Here is a 21,767-nt window from a genome sequence, read left to right on the forward strand (position 1 = left end):
AGAATAATGCCTGTTTTTTTCTTGTTAAATATCTGTACATTATAGCCTCTCAGAGTTTACAATCCATAAGCAGAGTTCTTCATGTTGTGCTGGTAAAGGAAAACCTCCACATGTTGTTATTTATACTTTTTAGCATCTTAGGGTTCTGTTCTCTGTGGTTTTTCAGATTTTTAGCACCTCTTCCATAGAAATTTGTTATGCACAGAACACCTTAATGTCCTCTTGTATATCATTGATGCAAACTATGCTGATAGGAAAGCAATATAAATAAAATAAAAAGAGGGATGTGTGTTTGTGTAAAGTGCCAGTTAAATCACTAAGGAAGAGGTGCTGTGAAGAGCCTCTGCCACTGATGATATACCCCTAGAGTTTCTAGCCCTAAGCAGAGTTCTCCAAGTAGCCAAAACATTTTCTTATCTGGTGGTGCTGCATTCCCAGCTGGAAGTACAAGGCAGCACTCACCTTTATCAGGGATCTCACTGCCTGTCCCCCACCACCCTCCTTCCTCACAGTGCAGAGTACATTTATGTGTAGTTGCCATCTTTCTATATGGGACAGTACGGATATGTGTATGTCCACCCTCATAGCTTATGGGGCAAAGTACAGGTGTGTTTATATGGGCCATCTTTCCTCTTGAGGCAGAGTATGTTTATGTCTGCCATCTTTAATTATGGAGAAGAATATATTCTGTATATTTATTTGTACTGTCTTTCATTATGGGGCATAGTAAATGTAGTGTTGTATGATTTTCTATTGATTATTTTTAAAAAATGGTAACAGCAGGTATGTGGTTAGGCCAGACATACTTGCTAGTTTTCTTTGTGTTTTATTAATAATAATAATAATAATACAGTATTTAAAAAAAGGAACGAGCCAAGTGGTTGAAGCCAGCAAAGAAATTTCTCTTCCCGTAGAAAAAATAAACAAGAGAACCAAAATCAAGTTGTGTTCATTTTGAGATAATTAGACAAATTGGATGCACAAGAATTAAGGTTGTAGGCAGAGAGAAATTCATATTGTGGAAGAGTGTTCCAGAGTTGGCCCATTGCTTACATGAAAGCTTGAGAATATAGGTTACTTCCTTTGTTGAAGAACTGGACAGAAAAAGGTGACAGTGCATTGATAGATGAATACTTCACACCCATTGTACTTGGGGAAGGTTATAGTAGACATTTCAGAAAAGCAGCGATCAGTGAAAAGCAGTAGTAGGAGGATAGAGCTGCAACAATGTGAAGAGAAAGAGGTTGTGGGGAGTCAGTAAGGTATCTTAATGATTTACTTGTTACCAATTGATTTGATAATCTGAGGTAGGCCACATTTTGCCCTTAGGCTGCTTGATGGATGCCCTGGCCTTAACCCTTTAATTGTAATGAATGCTTTCTTGGCCTTCTGTGAACTCTTTTTTAGATTTTTCACATTTTTACCTTGTAGAGTGACTAGGTACTCTTTACAGTACACAGGTCCCTTTTCTAGGATTTTGAATAGCTTCTGGGACATGGTGTGTAGTAGGTAGTATAGTTATGTGTAGAAGAAGAGCTGCATCTATATGTTTAAGTGAACTTCTTTGTTACTTCCTTGATGGTTTGTTTTTGGACTTTTCACATTAACTCCATCACCCTCCTGTGACTCCCATTCAGGTGAATAAAAGCATATAACATTAGCTAGAATAGAATACAAGAGTTGTCAACTGTGAGAGGGTACCAGTATTAATTTTATGGTTATGTACTCTCTCTCGGCTGAATAATGTTTGGCATTTGCTGGAATAAAGTACCAAAGTTGTCCTGATTTGGCTAATATAGGAAAAGGCCAACCATATCTGCTAGGGAAGAAGAGAATGAAGCAGTCCATTGGTGAGGGAAGAAGGAAAAGGAAGAGGGGTGTAAGAGAGAGAGAGGGGAGGGGTATGTGAGAAAACAGTGTACACTAGAGACATTTCTCCTGGTTATCCTTGTCAGTGGAGGGTTTGCAGTAGGGAGCAAGTGTCACAGATTATGATGATGGTGATGGTGATGAATATTCTCTGCAACCATCATCCACTCACTTGATGTAGTGCTGCCTACTTCCTTAGCCTTTATCATTCTTTTTCTGTGCCTGTCCTCCTCTCTTCCTATTTCTCGCATCTTTCCTGTCACTTCTTATGCCATTTCTTTCCTTTACAGGTGGCTTTACATTGAGTGACAAGCCAAATGGTTTCCTGTAAGCCAAGAAACCATTTACAACGCTGGGTGGTAACCATATAACCAAACCATACGTGCTCCCTACGTGTCAACAAGTGGGTTGGTGAAGGGTTGGTGCCCCTCCCTGTAAAACAACTAACTCAGTGTCAAATGGCCACCCCTTACGGGATTATGGTGTCTGGCAATAGAAAAATAGATGTTTCGGATGCAGCGGTTTTACATCTACTGTATACAGTTCATTAGATAGTGTTCTAGGCCATTTGGGTCAGCTTCTCTCATCATAATGGCAAATATTTAAGCACTTACTTATTTTTCTGTGTTGATAATTTATTTGCTTTCAGGATTTATGTGTTTGGGTTGATATTTATTAACAAGATTGATTTGTGTTGATAATTTGCTTGTTTGTAGGATTTATTTATTTTGGGTGATAATTTATTTGTTAACAGGATTTATTTGTCATGGTTATTTGCATGTTTTGCAGGATATACAGTATTTATTGGAGGTGGTAATTTATGTGTTTACAGGTTGAATTTGTTTTATAGACTAGTATTTATTAATTTATTTATAGTTATTTGTTTGTGGTAATATTCTGTATCCTACTAAGAACTTGTTTGTGAAGATGATGATGATGATAGGTGTGTATGTGTGTGTGTGTGTGTTCTTACCTAATTGTCTTACCTAATTGTATCTTTACAGGAACGAGTCAAGCTCGTACTGTCCCATGTCTTAAACCATATTTATCATACATATCCTTAAATATATGAATTGTTTTGGCACACACTATTTCATTCGGTAGTGCATTCCACTGATCAATTGCTCTATTTGGGAAACTAAATTTCCTTACGTCTTTATCGCCTCTCTTTTTATGCAGTCTTTTGCAGTGTCCTGTTGCTGATGTATCCCCATAGGTTATATAATCATTGATGTCTATTTTCTCCTTCCCTGATATGCATTTATATATCATAATCATTTCTCTTCTTTTCCTTCTCTCCTGTAGTGTTGGCAGATTCAGTTTTTCTAGTCTTTCTTCATAGCTTAGATCCCTTAAACTTGGTACCCATCTTGTAGCGGCCCTTTGAACTTTTTCAATCTTATCTATTTGTTTTTTGAGATGAGGACTCCAGACTACTGATGCATACTCGAGGGTTGGTCTAGTGAATGATTTTATTATCTTTCTTAGCATGTCTTCATTTATGTATGTGAATGCCTTCTTATATTTGCAAGCAGTGTATGCATGTTCCGTACCTTGTCACTGATGTGGACAGCATGTCTTCATTTATGTATGTGAATGCTATTCTCATATTTGCAAGCAGTGTATACATTTTCCGTACCTTCTCACTGATGTGGTCAGCCAGAGATAGTCTGTTATTGATAATCACACCTAGGTCCTTCTTTCTTTCTGATGTGTGTAGGGTTTTATTTCCCAACTTATGATCCCAATCAGGTCTTTTTCCACTTTTGCCAAACTTGATTACATGATACTTGTCCACATTGAATTCCATTTGCCATGTATTGCTCCATTCGTGATGTTTAATTCTTCTTGTAGCTCTTTACAAGAATCTGCATTAGTAATTGACCTTTGTATTTTTGCATCGTCGGGAGACATATTTAGATACCTTTCATTTCCAATATTGCTATTTATATCATTTATATACACTAAAAACATGATTGGTGCCAGCACTGAACCCTGTGGAACTCCGCTAGTCACTTCTCTCCATGATGAGTAATTTCCCCTTAATACTGTTCTCATTTCTCCTTTTTTTTTTTTTTTTTTAAATCTTGCATCCAACAATACAGTTTGCCTTGAATTCCTCCTCAATGGTACAGTTTCCATAAAAGCCTTTGGTGCGGTACTCTGTCAAGTGCTTTCTTAAAATCAAAATAGATACTGTCCACACATCCTTCTCTTTCCTGTATTGTTTCTGTTGCTCTGCCATAGTAGCTCAACAGATTAGTAACAAGATTTTCCTTTTCTGAAACCAAACTGTCTTTCTGTTATCATACTGTGTTCTAGATGATTTACCCAAGCTTTTCTTATCAGTTTTTCTAATACCTTGCTTACAATACTGGTTAGTGATACTGGTTGGTAGTTAAGTGGATTTTGTCTGTTTCCTTTCTTGAATAAGGGAACAATATTTGCTTTCTTCCAAATATCAGGTAGTTTCCCTTGACTCAAGGATTCCTTGAAAATTAAAAATAATGGTTTACTTAACTCCTTTGCACATTCTCGTAGTACCCAACATGAAATTTCATCAGGACCATTTGCTTTTCCTTTGTCTAATTTGCTTAACTCCTCCTGTATTACTTTTTCTGATATTTGTATATCTGGTACTTTGTGTTCCATATCATCCCTCTCAAAATTTTTTTCTTCTGTAAAAACTGACTGGAAATTCTTGTTTAGTGCTTCACAAATATCTTTCTCTTGTGTATAGGTAATCCCCTCATCTGTAATGGATTGTATTATATCTTTTACTTTGGTTTTGCTTCTGATGTAGCTGTAAAATAGCTTCGGTTGATCACTGCTTTTATTTATGATATCCTCCTCAAACTGTTTTTTTGCTTCCCTCCTTAGTCTTGTATAATCGTTTCTTGCCTGTTTATGGTTGTTATATGCCCTCTCACTGTTGTGTCTTCTGTATCTATTCCACAACAAATCTCTTTTTTCTTTTGTTTTTTTACATTCTGTATTGAACCATTTCTGTATTTTCTTTTCTGCTTCTTTGTGCTGTGGGATGTACTTCTGGACTCCTGTTTCATAAAATTCACAGAATTTTTTATATATAGCCTTTAAATCTTGTCCTCTAAGCTCATTTTCCCAATCAGTTTCTAAGAAGTACTTCTTTAGGTCATGATAGTTTCCCATTTTATAATTTTGCCCTTTTTGTAACTTTCATTGCTGTTAACTCTGTCATATGCAATCCTGAAGTTGCAACATAGTACTGCATGATCGCTTTTGCCAAATGGAGGGTGATACATTTAATTGTCAATATCGTTTTCTTGCCTAGTAAATATAAGATCTAGCACTGAGGGTGCATCGAGTCCTCTTTTTCTGGTGCTTTCTCTTACATGTTGCATTAGGAAAAACTCCTGCTGGAGATCCAGGAGCTTTTGATCCCAACAGCTTTCTTGGCTTATTATATTTAGAATATTCCAATTTATATTTGTATTAAAATCTCCAGTTGGTATAATTCTTTCCAATTTCTCTTCCATTCTATGTAGTAATGATCTTAAACTCTGAATTGTACACTCTGCCATATCCTCATATTCGCCTCTTTCCCATGTGTTTTATCTGGGTGGCATGTACAAATTGGCTACAATTACTTCCCCTTCAGATGTATTAATCTCTACTGCAATCAGTTCTACTTGTGAGGGTATATCTAGTTCTATTTCTTTGACTTTTAGATTTTTCTTTGTTAATATTATAATTCCTCCTCCTTTTTTTTAAGTTCTTATCTCATCTCCAAATATTATATTCTCATGTGATGTCCTTGGTGTTAATTTTGTTTCAGTTAGGCATATTATATGTGGTTCATTTTCTCTGATATAATCATTCATCTCTAATAATTTAGATACGATTCCATCCACATTTGAGTACATCAACTTATCATCTTATTTACATACTTGTCATTACTTTGTTTTACTCCCTTCCTCCTTTTTATTCCCTCCTGTTTGTGTACCACTTTCGAACCTGCAATCCTATCACTTTGTATAAAATTTTATTCTTCTCCTCTGATCTTCCCTTGTTCTTTATTTATGCTTCCTCCCTCTTCTCTTTTAGTAATTCCAGCTCTTCTTGAGTTAGACATTTTTTTTTATCCATACATTTTTGAAATCCTCTTTTTCCATGAGTTTCTTGACATTTTTTAGTAACTCCTCTACAGTGTTTACACTCTGGAAGGTTACCTTTAGGGGCCTTGACTTATTTCTCTCATATTTCCCTAACCTTTTGTGTTCCTCTGTGTCTTTACTACAGATTTCCTCTGATACTTCCTTCAATATGCTCATTACATTTGCCATCTCCTTTTGTCTCTTGAGATCTTGTTTCTTATTCATTGCTCTTCTATACCAGTGATTACTATAGATTTGTTGATATCTACTGAATCTCTGACCAATTTAGGATTGTTTTGGATTATTCTTTTCACATCCTTTTTAATGCTTTTTTCCTCCACCCTTGTTTCTAAGTCTTTCTTTACTTTCACCATTTCAGCATATGTGGTTTCCACATCATTTTTGTAGCTTTGCACAGCTTCATTCACCTGTGTTATCTTCTCCTCAATATCACTCCTCTGATCTATCAGATTGCTTGCTTGCTTATGTGTTTGTGTGTGTGTGTGTGTGTGTGTGTGTGTGTGTGTGTGTGTGTGTGTGTGTGTGTGTGTTTGTTTGTCCTCTTCTCTTTCTGGTTCTTGCTTATTCATTTGTACTGTAGGGAAACTGAGTTTTGATGATGATGATGATGATTTATTTCTCACATACGGTATTTGTCTTCTTATCAGCTTTCTAATGTTTGTGTCATGGATATATATTTTGTAATGTACAGTATTTCATATATCATATATATATATATATATATATATATATATATATATATATATATATTTTTATTTATTATGGTTGTAGTTTGATGTGCTAGGAGGTGAAAGTGAAGTCATAGGTATGTTTTTATTTTTCAATTTTTTAGGCATTTTGTATTCATGTAGTTTTTAATGTTTGTATTTTTGTTAAGAAAGGAGGCATATTGTCATTTTGTTTTCATATGACAGGACCATAACATTCCTACAATTTCGGTACTAAGAAGTGGTTGCATGAAATTCAGTAAGTCCAAAGTATGAGGTAGGAGTGTGTGCCCTTGGTTACTAGTCAAATGAATCCTCCAGTATTACTACACTTGGCTGTCAACAGAACTGGAAGTGGTTAGGATTCATTGTCAGGTTAGAACAGATGCACTGCTGGAGTATATGGTAAACAGTGCATTCCATTCTCACATGAACTGAGCATTTAACTCTCAAAGATGTCTCACTATACAGTAGTTTCAGGACTTCTTTGTGAAAGCATTGGTATATTTTCATTTTATCTGATTCATTGTAGTATAACTATAAATGAAACTGGAACTGAACTGTAGCAGAGGAACTGCAGTGACAATCAGCTGGTAAACAGTTTAAAAGAGGTTGTGTTAGGATAGTGTGATTACAACTCAGTTAACTGTGTTGTTAGAGTATCTGAGAGGGTCATATCTTATTTGTTTTTAATTTAATTTTTTTTTTTTTCTGTGTGTCTGACTCTGGGCATAGACTTGACAGCCAGCTCCCAAGGCCCAGTAGTCCTCCTACATTCCATGTGCCTCTACATGTTTCCACGTCGGCACTAACACCCACCGTCCATATTGAATACATGCTAGAGCTGGCTCATGCAGGACTGGTGTGTTGGTAAGCAGGGGTATTTTTATGACATGTCGGGGAGTCTTCTGGTAGATCAGTAAAGTCTGCATTTATGAAATTCAAATCCTTAAACTGTTCCCTGCCCCAGCGGGGATTGGGGCCTGGGTATGGTAGGACTGCAGGCCACCTCTCTACCAATTGAGCCGCCACCTTGGTAATGTTCACCCTAAATTTTTATTAATTAAATAATGATTGTACAGGTACATGCAAGAATACTGCTTATGAGCCAGTTATCAAGTAGGAAACAGGAGAGTACTATGGAGGAAACAGGCAAAGGGTATTCATTTGTTTATAGAAAATTAGCTTTTGCATTTAGCTGTTGGTGTCTGTACTTTGAATAAATTCCATTCATATGCTGTATGCTTGCTGTGCCATAACTTTTTTTTGATTGATGTCAAATACAGGTACATTTACCTTTGTTGCAGACCTAAATACTGTGACACATTATGTGTCCTGATAATTTTGAATTTCATAATTGTGTTCATTTCATTGTGATATTACATCAGAGGAATGTTTGTGATTGTGGTATTGTAGCTTTGTTATAACTTATATTCCTTGTTTCTTGTGTGAGGAATTGATGCAAGTGATGTACTGTACATTGAAGGATACTTTGCAGTCAAATGCTGCATTGCTTTTAATTTAGTGTGGTAGAAACTGATCACACTGTATTAATGTATGGCAAAAGAATTGCTCATTTACTTGTAGAATAATTGTACAGTAAATTATAGTGCGGGGTATGCTTAATTAGGTTTATCTGTGTATGGATTATCTGCTAACCCCTTCATTATGATAATATGTTAGTTTATTCTTGCAGACTCCAGATGACTTTATTCAGCTCATGAAGACTGTCTAAGATTGCCACCTCTCCATATGAATGCTGACTTGTATCAATAGGTTAACTCTAGAATGAACCTAGTCACAAGAAGTGCTATGGGAAGGAAGTAGAACTGTAGTCTTGTCTTTTCTGATACTGAACCACCATAATCAAGATGCAGTGGAGAAATATTTAGGCCAGGTTGATTGCACTCTCCAAAGCCAAATCAAATTATCAGTACATGGCAAAATTAAAACAGAAATGACAGGGTTGAAGGGATTAGCCACTTCACTCTTGGATGTATTTCTTATTGTTACTATTACTGGATGATTTTAATGAACTTTGGAGAGAACTTTCAAGCTAGGGGAGTTAGGTCAAAGCTTTCATCAACAGCTTCACAAATAAAGGTCTGTCCTTAAGTGGAATAAAATTATCTTGTGGTAACTAGTATAAAATAAGAAAACATGTCATCACATTGAAGGGGCCAAATACAAATGTGTTGCTTTAATTTGATGTTTTTTGTACCACATGGAGACATTAGAATGCACCACTGTTAACAGCAGGTATCCTGTTGATTCTCCTGCTTCTCTTTTCATGGATTTTGAAATCAGTCTGGTGAATCCATACAAACTGACACTGATTACCTTATTTGGCAACAGATCAGAGTCATGTGTGTCAGTTGCTTCTGATCCACCAGACTCATTTTCAGAGACAGTGGAGTTGCCATGGACTGTTTAGATTTGTTTTTACGTGATGGAACTGGTTACAGAGCCTTGCAGTCTGACCACACCTGGCTATCAGCTAGACTGAAAAAAGTTATGGATCTTTGTCACGTTAGTGTTAACACTGTATTAGGTTAGAGCACACACTGTTGATTAAAACGTTGAATGTTTAATCTCACGCAAGAGCCATTGGTTGACATTAGGAGCAGCTCTTAGTTACAGAGTGCTGTATGCTTATACAGAGTCCTCTAAACAGGGACATTGTCTCAGCTCCTTAAGAAGTGAAATGTTATTGTTGGAGACCAAGGTTCATATAGATATGAAGCTGGAGGACTGCAGGCTCAAGATGCCCTCCTGTAGTTCATCATCTATTTTTCAGGGGATAGGGAGTTGAGGAAGTTCAAGGTATAAATCTGCATTATGGAGAGAGAGAGAGAAGCAAGAGAGATGGCAGGACTCATGTTGCTAATAGTATTTAAGGGTTGTGAAGAGCATAAATAACTGTTTAGGTGCTACATGCAGTTGTGACTCAAACCCTCACTCATCTTTCAATGGTTGTGAGTAATAGTAATCTACATTCTTGAGATTAATCAGTATACCAGTCAGTACAGGAAATTCATAAACTCTACGTAATGCTTTGGCTTGTGTTATTAATGGTTTTGGAGGTTATTGTAATACAGTTTACTCAGCAACTTATTCTGCACATTACACCTTAGTATTCTCTTGTAAGTCACTGATACAAATTATGTCAGTATTGGAATAACAAATAATGTGAAAAGAAAATCAAGGTGAAATATGCATTATAAATTACTAAGAGAAAAATGGTACAACCCTTCAGTGCCAGTTAGTATGCATCCTTAATCTGTCATAAAATATACCATTCATTACAGGAAATTTATAAACCATATACAGTATAATGTTTTGACATATTATAACCCACTGTACGAGTTATATATACAAAAGCATACAATAACAGCAGCATTGTTTATAGTACAATATTGTATTGTGCATTTATGTCTGAGTGATTGGAGTGCTGTACAGTGGTCTTTAATCCTTTTACTCTAACCTGGCCTCAAATTGCCATCTGTCCACTCTGAAAGCCAAGTTGTAACAATATATCTACATTAGAATATGATGCTTGTCATAAAGAAGCACTGTGGAAAGGATATAGAGCCATAGCATTGTCTTTGTCTGCAACTGAGGTACAGAAAACAAGGTGGGCCAGGTTAGAATAATATCAGTATAGTGGTTATAACACCCAAGCCAAAGTAATGACCATACTTAGGTTTGATCCTCTGTAGGTGAGTGGAGGCTTTTTGATCACGGAAGTAGGCTGGTCATCTACAGTTTAATGTACTGGACTGTGTTAGCCTGGCCTTGAATCCCCTTACCTTACAGGGGTTGATTTGGGATTGGCTGTTACCATTTAATATTGTGCAGTACAGGGGGGTCTGGTTATACGAATGGTATATGTTAATGAAGGACTGCTTGGATAGCAAAAACTTGTATAATGGTGTACATAACTTATGGGAAAAATAGAGTTAGGTTAACTTTGTGCTCACATCACAGAATTTGGATCCAAATGTCCCATTTTCGTGTCATCAGTTTCTCGTGTAGCAGATGCCCTGTAACAGGACTTGCCTGTACTGTGTTATAAGTGCAGAGACCATAAAATACTGTACATTTGAAATCAGTGCATGGAGACTGATTTATACTGTTAGTAATGAATTGAAAAGGAAATAACCTTTTATATACCTTTCATATACCATAAACCATAAGAGTTTTGAGACTACTCTGAGCATATTAAAATGAAGAGAGGTGATGCAATGTGTATACTAGTCCAGGGGTGGGATTTACAAAGATATTTATGACTGATTTCCTATGATAACTATGATTTTTTATAATATACAGGAAAAATGAGGCAAGGAAAGACTCTGTATTCTAACTTCCTTGTCTGTCTTGCAGGAAACATGTTGTCAGTTATAATTTACCCCTTGTAACTAGGATATGTTTTTTAAGAGGAACTAGAGACTTGGGAAATCTGTGCATTCTCTTTTGCATATTTATACTGCCAATACAAATACCTTGAGGAACAATACAAGATACAACTCACAGAACAATTCACTGTGCCCACACTGTAATGTAGCCCCCAACACCACAACACACCTCACCATTTCAGTAACAGCAGCAGCAACCATTTCAACACAAAATGCAACTCTCACACAATCCACTATGCGCTTATTGTAATTCAACCCCCAACACCACAACATATGTACTCCATTCATGTCACTCACAGCACAGACAGTCGTTCAGCATACCCTCTGTGCGGGCACCCAGTTGGAGTAGTATGTTTCGTGCAGTCCACTGGGTTTACATTTACAAGAGCCTGGGACCGCAACAAAACTATAACTACAGCAACAGTAACAACAACAGTATTTACAAAAGGGAATTGATCATAAATTTGTCACTGAATCTCCTCCCACCTTTGCAAGTCCAACTCTTCAGTATAAAATGAATAAATACTCACACTTGACCCCTCACTTCATTTTCATATACTGTAATTATCGTGCTGAGACATGCAGAGATTTTATCCTCAATAAATATGTCCTAATAATTTGACTTTTTACAACCCTGTTGTGTTCAGTACAACTCTGGTGTTTTGTTCCAGCTTATGGCAGATTATTGTATTCAGCTGAGAGTGAGTTGTAGTGGCCTGAGAGTTGATATTGTTACCATTAATCCTTTCAGGCTTGAACAATTTCAGTTTTCTATTTCAGCCAATGTCAAATGGTTGTACTGGGTTGAAAGTGAGTCAGGAGCTTGAGATGAGCTGAAACTGTCACCATAACCTGCTCAAGGTCAGAACAAAGGGGCATTGTTCCAGGTAATTGCAGATTATTTTATTTAGGAGAGAGAGATACAGAGTTACTGAATGAATGTGGATGTGAAATACTATAATAAAAAAATCTTTATATTCTTAGTGGCTGTGTTGTTTGTAGCTGTTATGTTTACTGTTATTTTCAGGTATGTGTGTGATGGTTGCTGAGTATTCTGAAATAAAGCATTCCAAAAGACAAGCCAATGATATATATATATATATATATATATATATATATATATATATATATATATATATATATATATATATATATATATATATATATATATATAGTATATAAAGGCTTATGGAATGGAATCGCCCCATTTGAAAAGCCCGCCATACTCCCTTCTTTAAATTATATCATTTTTTTTTAATTTTGGTTTACGTAATTAAAAAAGTCATAGAAGATTTCTAGTTTTGCATAAAATTTGCTATTCTTGAGAACAAAGTAAGGTATATAATTGTTTTTGTGAAGTGTTTTACTGTCATTTGATTGTTTACTTGTATCAGCTGGAGAGAACCAAGATGGCGTCCCGAGTAGCTAGAAGTACCGTCCGGCAAGTAAAACCTATACTTTCTGTGGACACAGGCGAGGCCAGGAAACGTGTACTTAATCTATATAAGGCATGGTATCGTCAGATCCCATATATAGGTAAGAACTGCAATAGAATCTTGTACTTGTGGCTGACCATATCGCGAGGTGCCGTGGCAACGATTCGGTATTCTTGTGCTCATTGCCCATTGCGTTATTTATTGCCAGACATGAATATCTAATCCTGTGTACTTAGGTGCAATGGTGTAAGTGTTGGTGGTGTTTAGTACCGTAGGGAGTGGGTCGTTGCTGAATAAGGACCGAAACTCCCGGAAGTAACTCTTTACAGAGTGGGTTATATTTGACTTCAGGGCCTCTTGTAGGAGTGCTTACTTCTTCCTTCACCTTTATCATTCTTTTTCTGTGTCACCCCTACAATCTTCCTATTTCTCCCATCTCTTCTGTCACTTTTTATTACTCCTCTTTCCTACACTGAATGACGAACTACGGTAATGGTTTCCTGTAAGCCAGGAAACCATCTACGTTACAGTGCTGGGTAGTAACCATATAATCAACCCACGTGTGTTCCCTAGGGTACGTGTCAGCAAGTGGGTTGGCAGAAGGTTAGTGTCCCTGCCTCTAAAACCATCAACACAAAGACAAATGGCCACCCCTTAGAGGATTATGGTGTCTGGGTATAGACAGAGGCTACTTGTGGGCATACTAAAAGAAACTTTTCATTGGAGTTCTTGTGTCCCCAGTCCCAACTATTTACCAGATTCATCTGATTCATTGTCATGATTTCCCTCCTTACATGTGAGTTTCATGTCACATATTAATTCAGATGGGGGAGGGACCCCTAGCTTTTATGTACTGAATGTAGCCCAACCCTACTGTTGTAGAATTTGACTCTGTCAGTGGGATCTTTATTGTAGATGAGATATTTGTAGATGAGTAAAAACATGATGTTTAAAGGCAGCAAAATAATGTTATGGATGGCCAATAAGGAGTTGAACAGATCCTACAAAATTAGGCTGGATAGGACATCTGAGCTACAGCTACTGCAAATTGACTTAGGACCTCCCCCACGAGGTATTAAAAAACAAAGAAATCTTAGTATATCACAATGTTTGTTCATGAAATTCCATTTATTAATATGAAATCATGTTTCTCCTGTTTTTCAGGACTAGTTGGATGTGTTTTGGCATGGAACAGCTTAGATCTCTAAAGTATTCTAAGGACATTTCTTTGCACCAAACATTTGTCAGTTCAGTCTTGCGGTTGTTCAGATTGGGTGTCTTCTTCTCTGCCATGATTTTCTTCATCTTTGTACAGCAGTTTTCTATTGGATTTAGATCCGGACTGTTGCCAAGCCAGTTGAGAACCTCAATCCAATCATCCTGAAGCCATTTTGTCACCTTTCTTGACTTGTGACATGGAGCTGAATCGTGCATGAAAAAGTAACACCCATGAATAACAAAAAAGTTTAACAAAAGCAAAAAAGTTTAATAAATGATCTTTCAGACCTTGAATGTACTGTACTGGCCACCATTCATCATCAAGTTCTTAGGAAGAAAGTAGAGGCCTTCCCTTCCCATTTCACCTGTGAAACACCCCCATACCATTACTGATTGTGGGTGCTTAACAGTCGGCACCTTGTAAGCATATCGACTATGGAAGGCAGGGCGACAAACCTTGGCAGAATGCACCTGGAACACTTAAAATGTGCTTTCATTGGAAAGCATAACTCCTCTCCACTCATCCGATGTCCAGTGTGCATACTTCTTGGCAAACTGAATGCGCTACTTCTTCATGTGGTCAGTGAGAAGCGGTTTCTTGGCTGCTGTGTGGCTTGGCAAACTCAGCTGCTGCAAGTGGTATTGGATCTTTTGAATTGAGACGTCTTGTAACAGCTGGGGATGCATTCTCTTCAATTCTGCTGCTGTCGGTCGAGGATTCTTGATTACTTCCCTCTTCAGAAGCGTATCTGTACCTCTGGAAGTCGTCCTCTTGTTTCCACCGCCATGCTTGTGCTCTGGCACGACATCAGGTGGCAGGCCGCGCCCTGCAGCAAGAATCTTCATGACGGTCGACTTTGCATGTCCAGTATGTTGACAAATCGTGTTGATAGGGGCATTATCCTGCCTCCATGCAATGATATGGACCATCTCATCCGTTGAGCAGTACTTTCCAGGCATGACGACTCTAGGAAAATAACAGGGCAAACAGTAATGCCCATGAAAAAAGAAGGAGGTGCAAGCTCGGAGCGACGGGAACTTATACTCCCACTCTTGCTTCTGGGCAAGCACTGACATGCTGAGTGTTTCACCACCACCTACCAACACCAGAGGAGCTACCAATTACTTCTTGCCCTCCAAATTCGCTTGGTAGAGGTGGAAACATAAAGCAAAGACAGACAACTTTCCCATAGCAATTCTGTGTGTAGGTCCTAAGTCAGTTTGCGGTGGGTGTTGATATTCACCATTTTGAAAACTAAATACTGTAGTAGAAACAGGTATTGGTAGTTTGCAGATTTGCTTTCTCTTTTGTTATTTCTGTATTGTACCAAAACCCACCTTTAAGTGATGATGATGAACTAATCCTACCCATTATGTATTGCAGTGATGGACTACGACCTTCCTAAAAGTACAAAGGAATGTCGTCAGAAGTTGCGTGAACAGTTTGAGAAGAACCGCAACGTGCAGGACATCCGCATCATAGACATGCTTGTTATTAAGGTGAGAACCCCACCTCTTACTGATAACTTGTCATTTATTTATTTATTCGTACAGATTATCTGACAGGTACAGTCAAGTAGCCTAATGTGTGGATTAGAGACTGGTACCTACCTGTGGATTACTAATGAAGTTAAAAACCATTGGGAAAAAAGGATATTTAGTCTGGACCCTCATGAAACCCCCCTACAGCACCCTACCTGTACCCAACTAACCAACAGCAAACATAATCAGACATTCTTCTCTCCTTTCTCCACTCATCGAATAATGTCCAAACACTGCTGATAACTGCGAGGAGCCTTCCTCTTGGACCCCAACTGGGTCAAACGTCACCTTGGGGGGTTGGGGCCATCTATAAAAGAGCCCAGGGAGAGGTAACCTTGACAAAAAAAAGCCCAGGTAGCGCTCAGAACTCATGGGGGAACACACGTAATTGGCGGTTGGCAGGATAGGAGGTAAACAAAACATGGAGGCTGTAGTGTGCACACTTGCCACCAGGGTCAGGCTGTGATTGGCTGGTGGGTCTAGGTTGTCTGTGATTGGCTAGCAGCCGCAGAATACATCATGGGTGCCCAGATATTATAAATCTCCTCGGAAATGAGCCACTTTGGAACCTGGGAACCGCGTTTTTCCAGTTTTTTCTGTGAAATTAGAAAATAGGGACTGGTTGGGCAAAGTACCACAGATTACAAATCTGTGGCTTACAGATACGCGAATTAGGCGACTTGATTATATATGTGAAGTGCATTTAAGAAAAATACAAAAAACAGAAGCTATTATTATTATTATTATTATTATTATTATTATTATTATTGGTGGTAGGTGGTGGCGACCATCATCCACTCACTTGATGTAGTGCTGCCTACTTCTTCCTTATCCTTTATCATTCTTCTTCTGTGCCAGCCCTCGTCTCTTCGTATATCTCCCATCTTTCTTGTCACTTCTTATTGCTCTTCTTTCCTTTACAGGTGGCTTTACATTGATTGACAAGCCAAATGGTTTCCTGTAAGCCAAGAAACTGTTTACAACGCTGGGTGGTAACCATATAACCAAACCATACGTGCTTCCTACATGTCAACAAGTGGGTTGGTGGAGGGATAGTGTCCCTTCCCATAAAACCAATAACTCAAATTTAAATGGCCACCCCTTAAGGGATTATGGCATCTGGCAATAGATAGATAGATATATTATTATTATTATTATTATCTATCTATCTATCTATCTATCTATTGCCAGACGCCTCAATCCCGTTTGGGGTGGCCACAAACAAATCGCCTCCAAGTCGCCCTGTCCCCCGCCATTTCACTCCCCTGCTCCCAACTCACACCCCCCTCTTTCATATACCTCTCCACCCCATCTCTCCATCTCATCCTCGGCCTCCTCCTCCCTCTTTCCCCCTCCACCTCACTCACATACACTCTCTTCGTCAGTCTTTCACCCTCCATCCTCTCCACATGGCCAAACCACCTCAGTGTGTTCCTCATAACGCTTCCTATCACATCCACATCAACACCACAACGCTCCTTTATATCCTCATTCGTCAGCCTGTCTCTCCACGTGACTCCACAGGCTCCTCTTTAATAACTCATTTCCACTGCTCTCACTCTTGACTTGTGTCCTTCCAACAACATCCAAGCTTCACTTCCATACGTTAGAGTTGGTATCACAATACTGTCATGTAGTAACTTTTTCACTTCCATGCTCACTTCCCTGTTTCTTATCACTGCTTTCAAGGAACCAGCAACCTTTCTTCCCTGCTGTACCCTTTCAAGCACTTCACCCTCCAAACCTCCATCCTTACTCATCACACTACCCAAGTACTTAAACGTACTCACATTTTCCAATTCCTCACCATCCAGCCTCGCTGTACATTCACTGACTTCACCTCTCTCAAACACCATCACTTTACTCTTCCCTATATTCACCTTTAGATTCCGTTTCTTACACACTCTCTCAAACTCATCCACCAAGCCTTGCAGCTCCCCTTCGTCTTCACTCAACAACACAGTATCATCTGCAAACAACAGTACAGGGAGTTTCCAAACACTATCCTCTCTCACTACCATTTGTTGCCATAACACGTGTCATATAACATCGTCCTTTGTGTCAGATTGTACAGCACATTATTTTGAAGATAGTTTTGGGAGCTACTGTACGTACATGAGTGTGTGGCTCATTTTCAGTTGGACATGCTAGTAATACTTCTCCCTCTTTTGTGCTTTTAGTTTGTTTGTCTTCTGGATCCAGTACCACTCCATTCCTATATTTTATTTTACAGTACAGAACTGATATATTTGATCTCTTTCTTAGGGCCAAATGGAGCTGAAGGAGACAGTAGAGATATGGAAGCAGAAACATGGCCTGATGGCTTACTGGCGGGACACCGTTGAACCCCGGCCAAAGGATTTCCTCAGTAAATTCCTTGATGGTCACGACTAAAAAGCACAGTTGGTAGGAGATCTACGAAAGGAAGGAAGGAGGAGATACAGTCAGGTGGAGGAAGGAGGGAGCTATTTAGGATGAGGTGTGCATCATATGGTTTATGTACATCAGGCAACAGTTGTGGTAAGAGTTATAAACAGTTGTAGTAGAAACAGTTAAATTATCATAAACTGTACATTCTTTAGCCCCAGGAGTTTCATGAAAGAGGGAGGCAGGTAGGATGAGTTGCATAAATTAGGTAATACAGTATATGTGGTAAGGTAACAAGCCATCAGTAGACTAAGTAACATCAGCAGCTTTTGAATGGTGAGATGAGCTTTGGGTAATGAGGAAGGAAGTAAAATGAGAGCTTGTGTATCAGATGGCTTGTTAAATCAGGCATCAGCTATGGTAAGGCTGGTGAGTTGTTTATAGAGTGGATATTATTACTAAACACTCCATTAGTGTTTACCATTTCCATCAAGACCCACAAAGATGATCATTGCAATTCACATATAATTGTGGTAAATGGGAGTTGATAGTTAACTAATCTGATGTAAAATAATAATATGGGTGGTGATATATGGGGTTACTGTATTAGCAAGTGTCTAAGTCTGATAAACTCTGTGGCAAGTTTATAAAGTATATGCCTCTGGGTGCATTGTGTATTGAACATGTAATTTACCTACTGTATACAGTTTGCAGTAGTATCATTTGACCATTATATCTTCTGAAAAATAATATATACTAGGGCATGTTAGAGAGATCATTGGTAGAACACTATAGCTACTATTGAATCATTGAAAAGGCCTTGGATGTTTACATACTGTAGCTTACAGCCGTTGGTTTGAAAATGTGATCAGGAAATATCATAATGACTACAGTGTTGAAGTTACTGCTTAGTTGTAACTTATATTGTAAGTCATCCCAGAATTAGTAAGGTAAGATGATCATGCCCATTCTATGTGTATATACTGTATTTGTGAATTTCATTGTAGAAATTTGTATTAAATGTTTCAAAAATGTCTTTGTAGTTTATATGCAGGACAGTTCCTTTGTAGACTAACATATTTTGACACCTTCAGTCTGGTGGTGCACTGTATAGCTTATTCTTACTGTCTCCAGATTATTACATTCAGGTTAGGAGAGGCCACTAGTAAGGAAGGGGTTAATAAAGGATGTACCAGTATCTAAATTATTCTTGTTGTTGTTATGAACCCAGCCTAATCTGGGTTCACACTGGATATGAACCCAGTGAATCACAGGCTGAATTTGGCCTTGTACAGTCCACCACCCTCCTTTGGGGAGTTGGGAGGGAGTGAAAGTACCCCTTTCCAGCACCTACTTCATTCTTGCTATCCTCAGATGATTTTATTCAAGTCAGGAGAGCCCTGTACCGGTGAAGGAGTTATTGAAGGATATATACAGTACAGTATAACCCTTCCAGTTCGGAAAACCTCCCCCAAGTTGAGTAATATGATTAGGATGTAACAGGAATAAATTTACAAAATGCACCACCAAACTGAAGGGGTTGAATTGGGAGAGTTTTAGGTATACTGTATGTAGGCTAACCTCTTCATTAGGATGATTTCCTTTTTTAGTGAATATTTCCAGTCTCCAGATTGGATGATATTCTTTCTATTCTTGTTTGTATCAATCTGTCCATACCTATCTGCCTCTATTTGCATATCTCTGTCTACCAACTGTATCTATTTATCTATCATTTTGTTTATAACCAGGTGCGTTAATTGTTGGAGAGGGCGGTCTCAGCAGATTGCTTCCTTGTTTCCCTGTCCTTTGCTGTCAAGCAGCCTTCCCTCCAATTCTCACCAACCTCATTCATATACCTCCCCACCCCAGCCCTTCATTCTATACACTCCCCTCCCTCCCTTTACCTCGGTCTCATACATTCTCAGTAAGCCACACATTATCCATTCTTTCCTTATGACCAGGCCATCTTTCTTTGGGGGAGGGAAAGTAAGATGTCCAGTTTTCAGATTGAACAGCATATTTGTATTTTACTCTTGCTTCTATCATGTGATTTTAGCCAATTTAGGAGTTTCCATTAGTAGTGAAGGCAGTTAATGATGGCTGTCTGTAATCCTTCCAGTTTGAGAAATCTCCTCTAACCTGAACCTAAATAAAACTGTCAGGATGTAGCAAGAGCAAGACAACATACACTTGGTTGGACCATATGGAGAGAATGGAGGATAATAGTTATGTGAAAAGACCAGTAGGTACGGTTGTGGAAGGTTGAATACAAAGAGGTAAAACTACGACATACAGTGAGGTTGTACATAAGAACGTCGGTATTAAGGGATTGAACAGGGATGCTGGGAGAGATTGTGTAGCATGGAGAGCTGTCATCAGGGGAAAAGGGCTGATACATGCAAGCATGTACTGTATATAGTTACAGAACCATTAACATATGAAAATAAGCATGCTACCACAGGATTTTGCAGCTTAGGTTAGGACCCATATAGTCAGGGAGTTATTTGTTTGAATACAGTGTTGGGACCCATATAGTCAGGGAGTTATTTGTTTGAATTCAGTGTTAGGACCCATATAGTCAGGGAGTTATTTGTTTGAGTACAGTGTTAGGACCCATATAGTCAGGGAGTTTTTTGAATACAGTGTTAGGACCCATATAGTCTGGGAGTTATTTGTTTGAATACAGTGTTAGGACCCATATTGTCAGAGAGTTATTTGAATACAGTGTTAGGACCCATATAGTCAGGGAGTTATTTGTCTGAGTACAGTGTTAGGACCCATATAGTCAGGGAGTTATTTGTCTGAGTACAGTGTTAGGACCCATATAGTCAGGGAGTTATTTGTCTGAGTACAGTGTTAGGACCCATATAGTCAGGGAGTTACTTGTCTGAATACAGCGTTATGAATTTACCTCTACCAACAAAATTGGACGAAGATTGTGTATTCACCCATGTCTGTTTGTTTATCTGTTTGTGCACAAGGTATCTCTAAAACTGTTACTGGATTTCAGTGAAATCTGGTCGATAGAGGGGCAGTGGGTCAAGGAAGAGTTGATAAGATTTCAAAGTGGATCCAGATTAAGGTGCAGGAAAAATTAATAAATTTTATTGGCGATGGCTATATGAGTGCTTTCTGGTATATTTTGTGCTTGCAGTATCCCATTGGTATTATTGGAATAAGGTGTTGCAGTAAACACTTTAACATTACTTTCTGTTTGTGGCAGCAGCTGTGTGTACCATTTAACCAGTCATGTTAAATCACTACTTTTTGGTCACATTGAGGTGTTATTAGTGATCAACAGCTGTGTGTGTTGGGGGGGGGGAGTTGAGGGTGGAATAGGTGAGAAGACATATTTGATTTTATCAGTGGTTGTTGCTGGTGAGCATATGATATTTGATTTTATCAGTGGTTGTTGCCTTTGCGCATAAAATGATTCTGTATATGATTTTATCAGTAGTTGTTAATGGTGAGCATAAAATGATATTTCATTTTTCAGTGGTTGTTGCTGGTGAACATAAAATGATATTTGATTTTATGCTGTTTTTCGGTATATTGTGTATATATTGTACTATTAACTTATTCCATGACTGTTGGTACACTTTGGAGTATATTCTGGTTACTGCCAGATGATGGTCAGGTAGAAAATTGTAACCCCTGTCAAGTAAAGTTTGATTATATTAGTTGTACGTAAGAAGGTCACATATGTCCTCAATTTGAATATGGTATTGCAGTACATGTAGTACCATAGCAACACAACTGCTATGAACTATATTTTAGCATGATAAGTACATAATTAGTGTTGTATCAGTATATTCTATCTGTCTATCTATTGCCAGACTCCTTAATCCCATAAGGGGTGACCACAGACAAATTGCCTCCATGTTGTTCTGTCCCCTGCCATTTCACTGCCCTCCCCCCAGCTCACACCTCCCTCTCTCATATACCTCTCCACCTCATCCCTCTACCTCATCCTTGGCCTCCCCTCCCTCCTCCCCCTCCACTTCACTCACATACACTCTACTGCTTTGTCTATCTATCTGTCTATTGCCAGATGCC

The 21,767-nt window shown here is 38.4% G+C and overlaps 1 protein-coding gene across 1 annotated transcript; it reads left to right on the forward strand.

Moving 5' to 3' along the window:
• Positions 1–12,552: 12,552 nt before the first annotated feature.
• On the forward strand, positions 12,553–18,745 carry ND-B14 (NADH dehydrogenase (ubiquinone) B14 subunit). The gene is made up of 3 exons (XM_080271254.1): positions 12,553–12,684; positions 15,187–15,302; positions 17,610–18,745. The coding sequence occupies exons 1-3, from the start codon at positions 12,558–12,560 to the stop codon at positions 17,736–17,738; spliced, it is 372 nt and encodes a 123-aa protein (XP_080127380.1). The 5' UTR covers positions 12,553–12,557; the 3' UTR covers positions 17,739–18,745.
• The last annotated feature ends 3,022 nt before the right edge of the window (positions 18,746–21,767 follow it).

The sequence above is a fragment of the Coenobita brevimanus genome, chromosome 45, assembly GCF_032717465.1.
Source record: "Coenobita brevimanus isolate Jiangsu-jjx chromosome 45, ASM3271746v2, whole genome shotgun sequence".
In the NCBI taxonomy this organism is placed as follows: domain Eukaryota; kingdom Metazoa; phylum Arthropoda; class Malacostraca; order Decapoda; family Coenobitidae; genus Coenobita; species Coenobita brevimanus.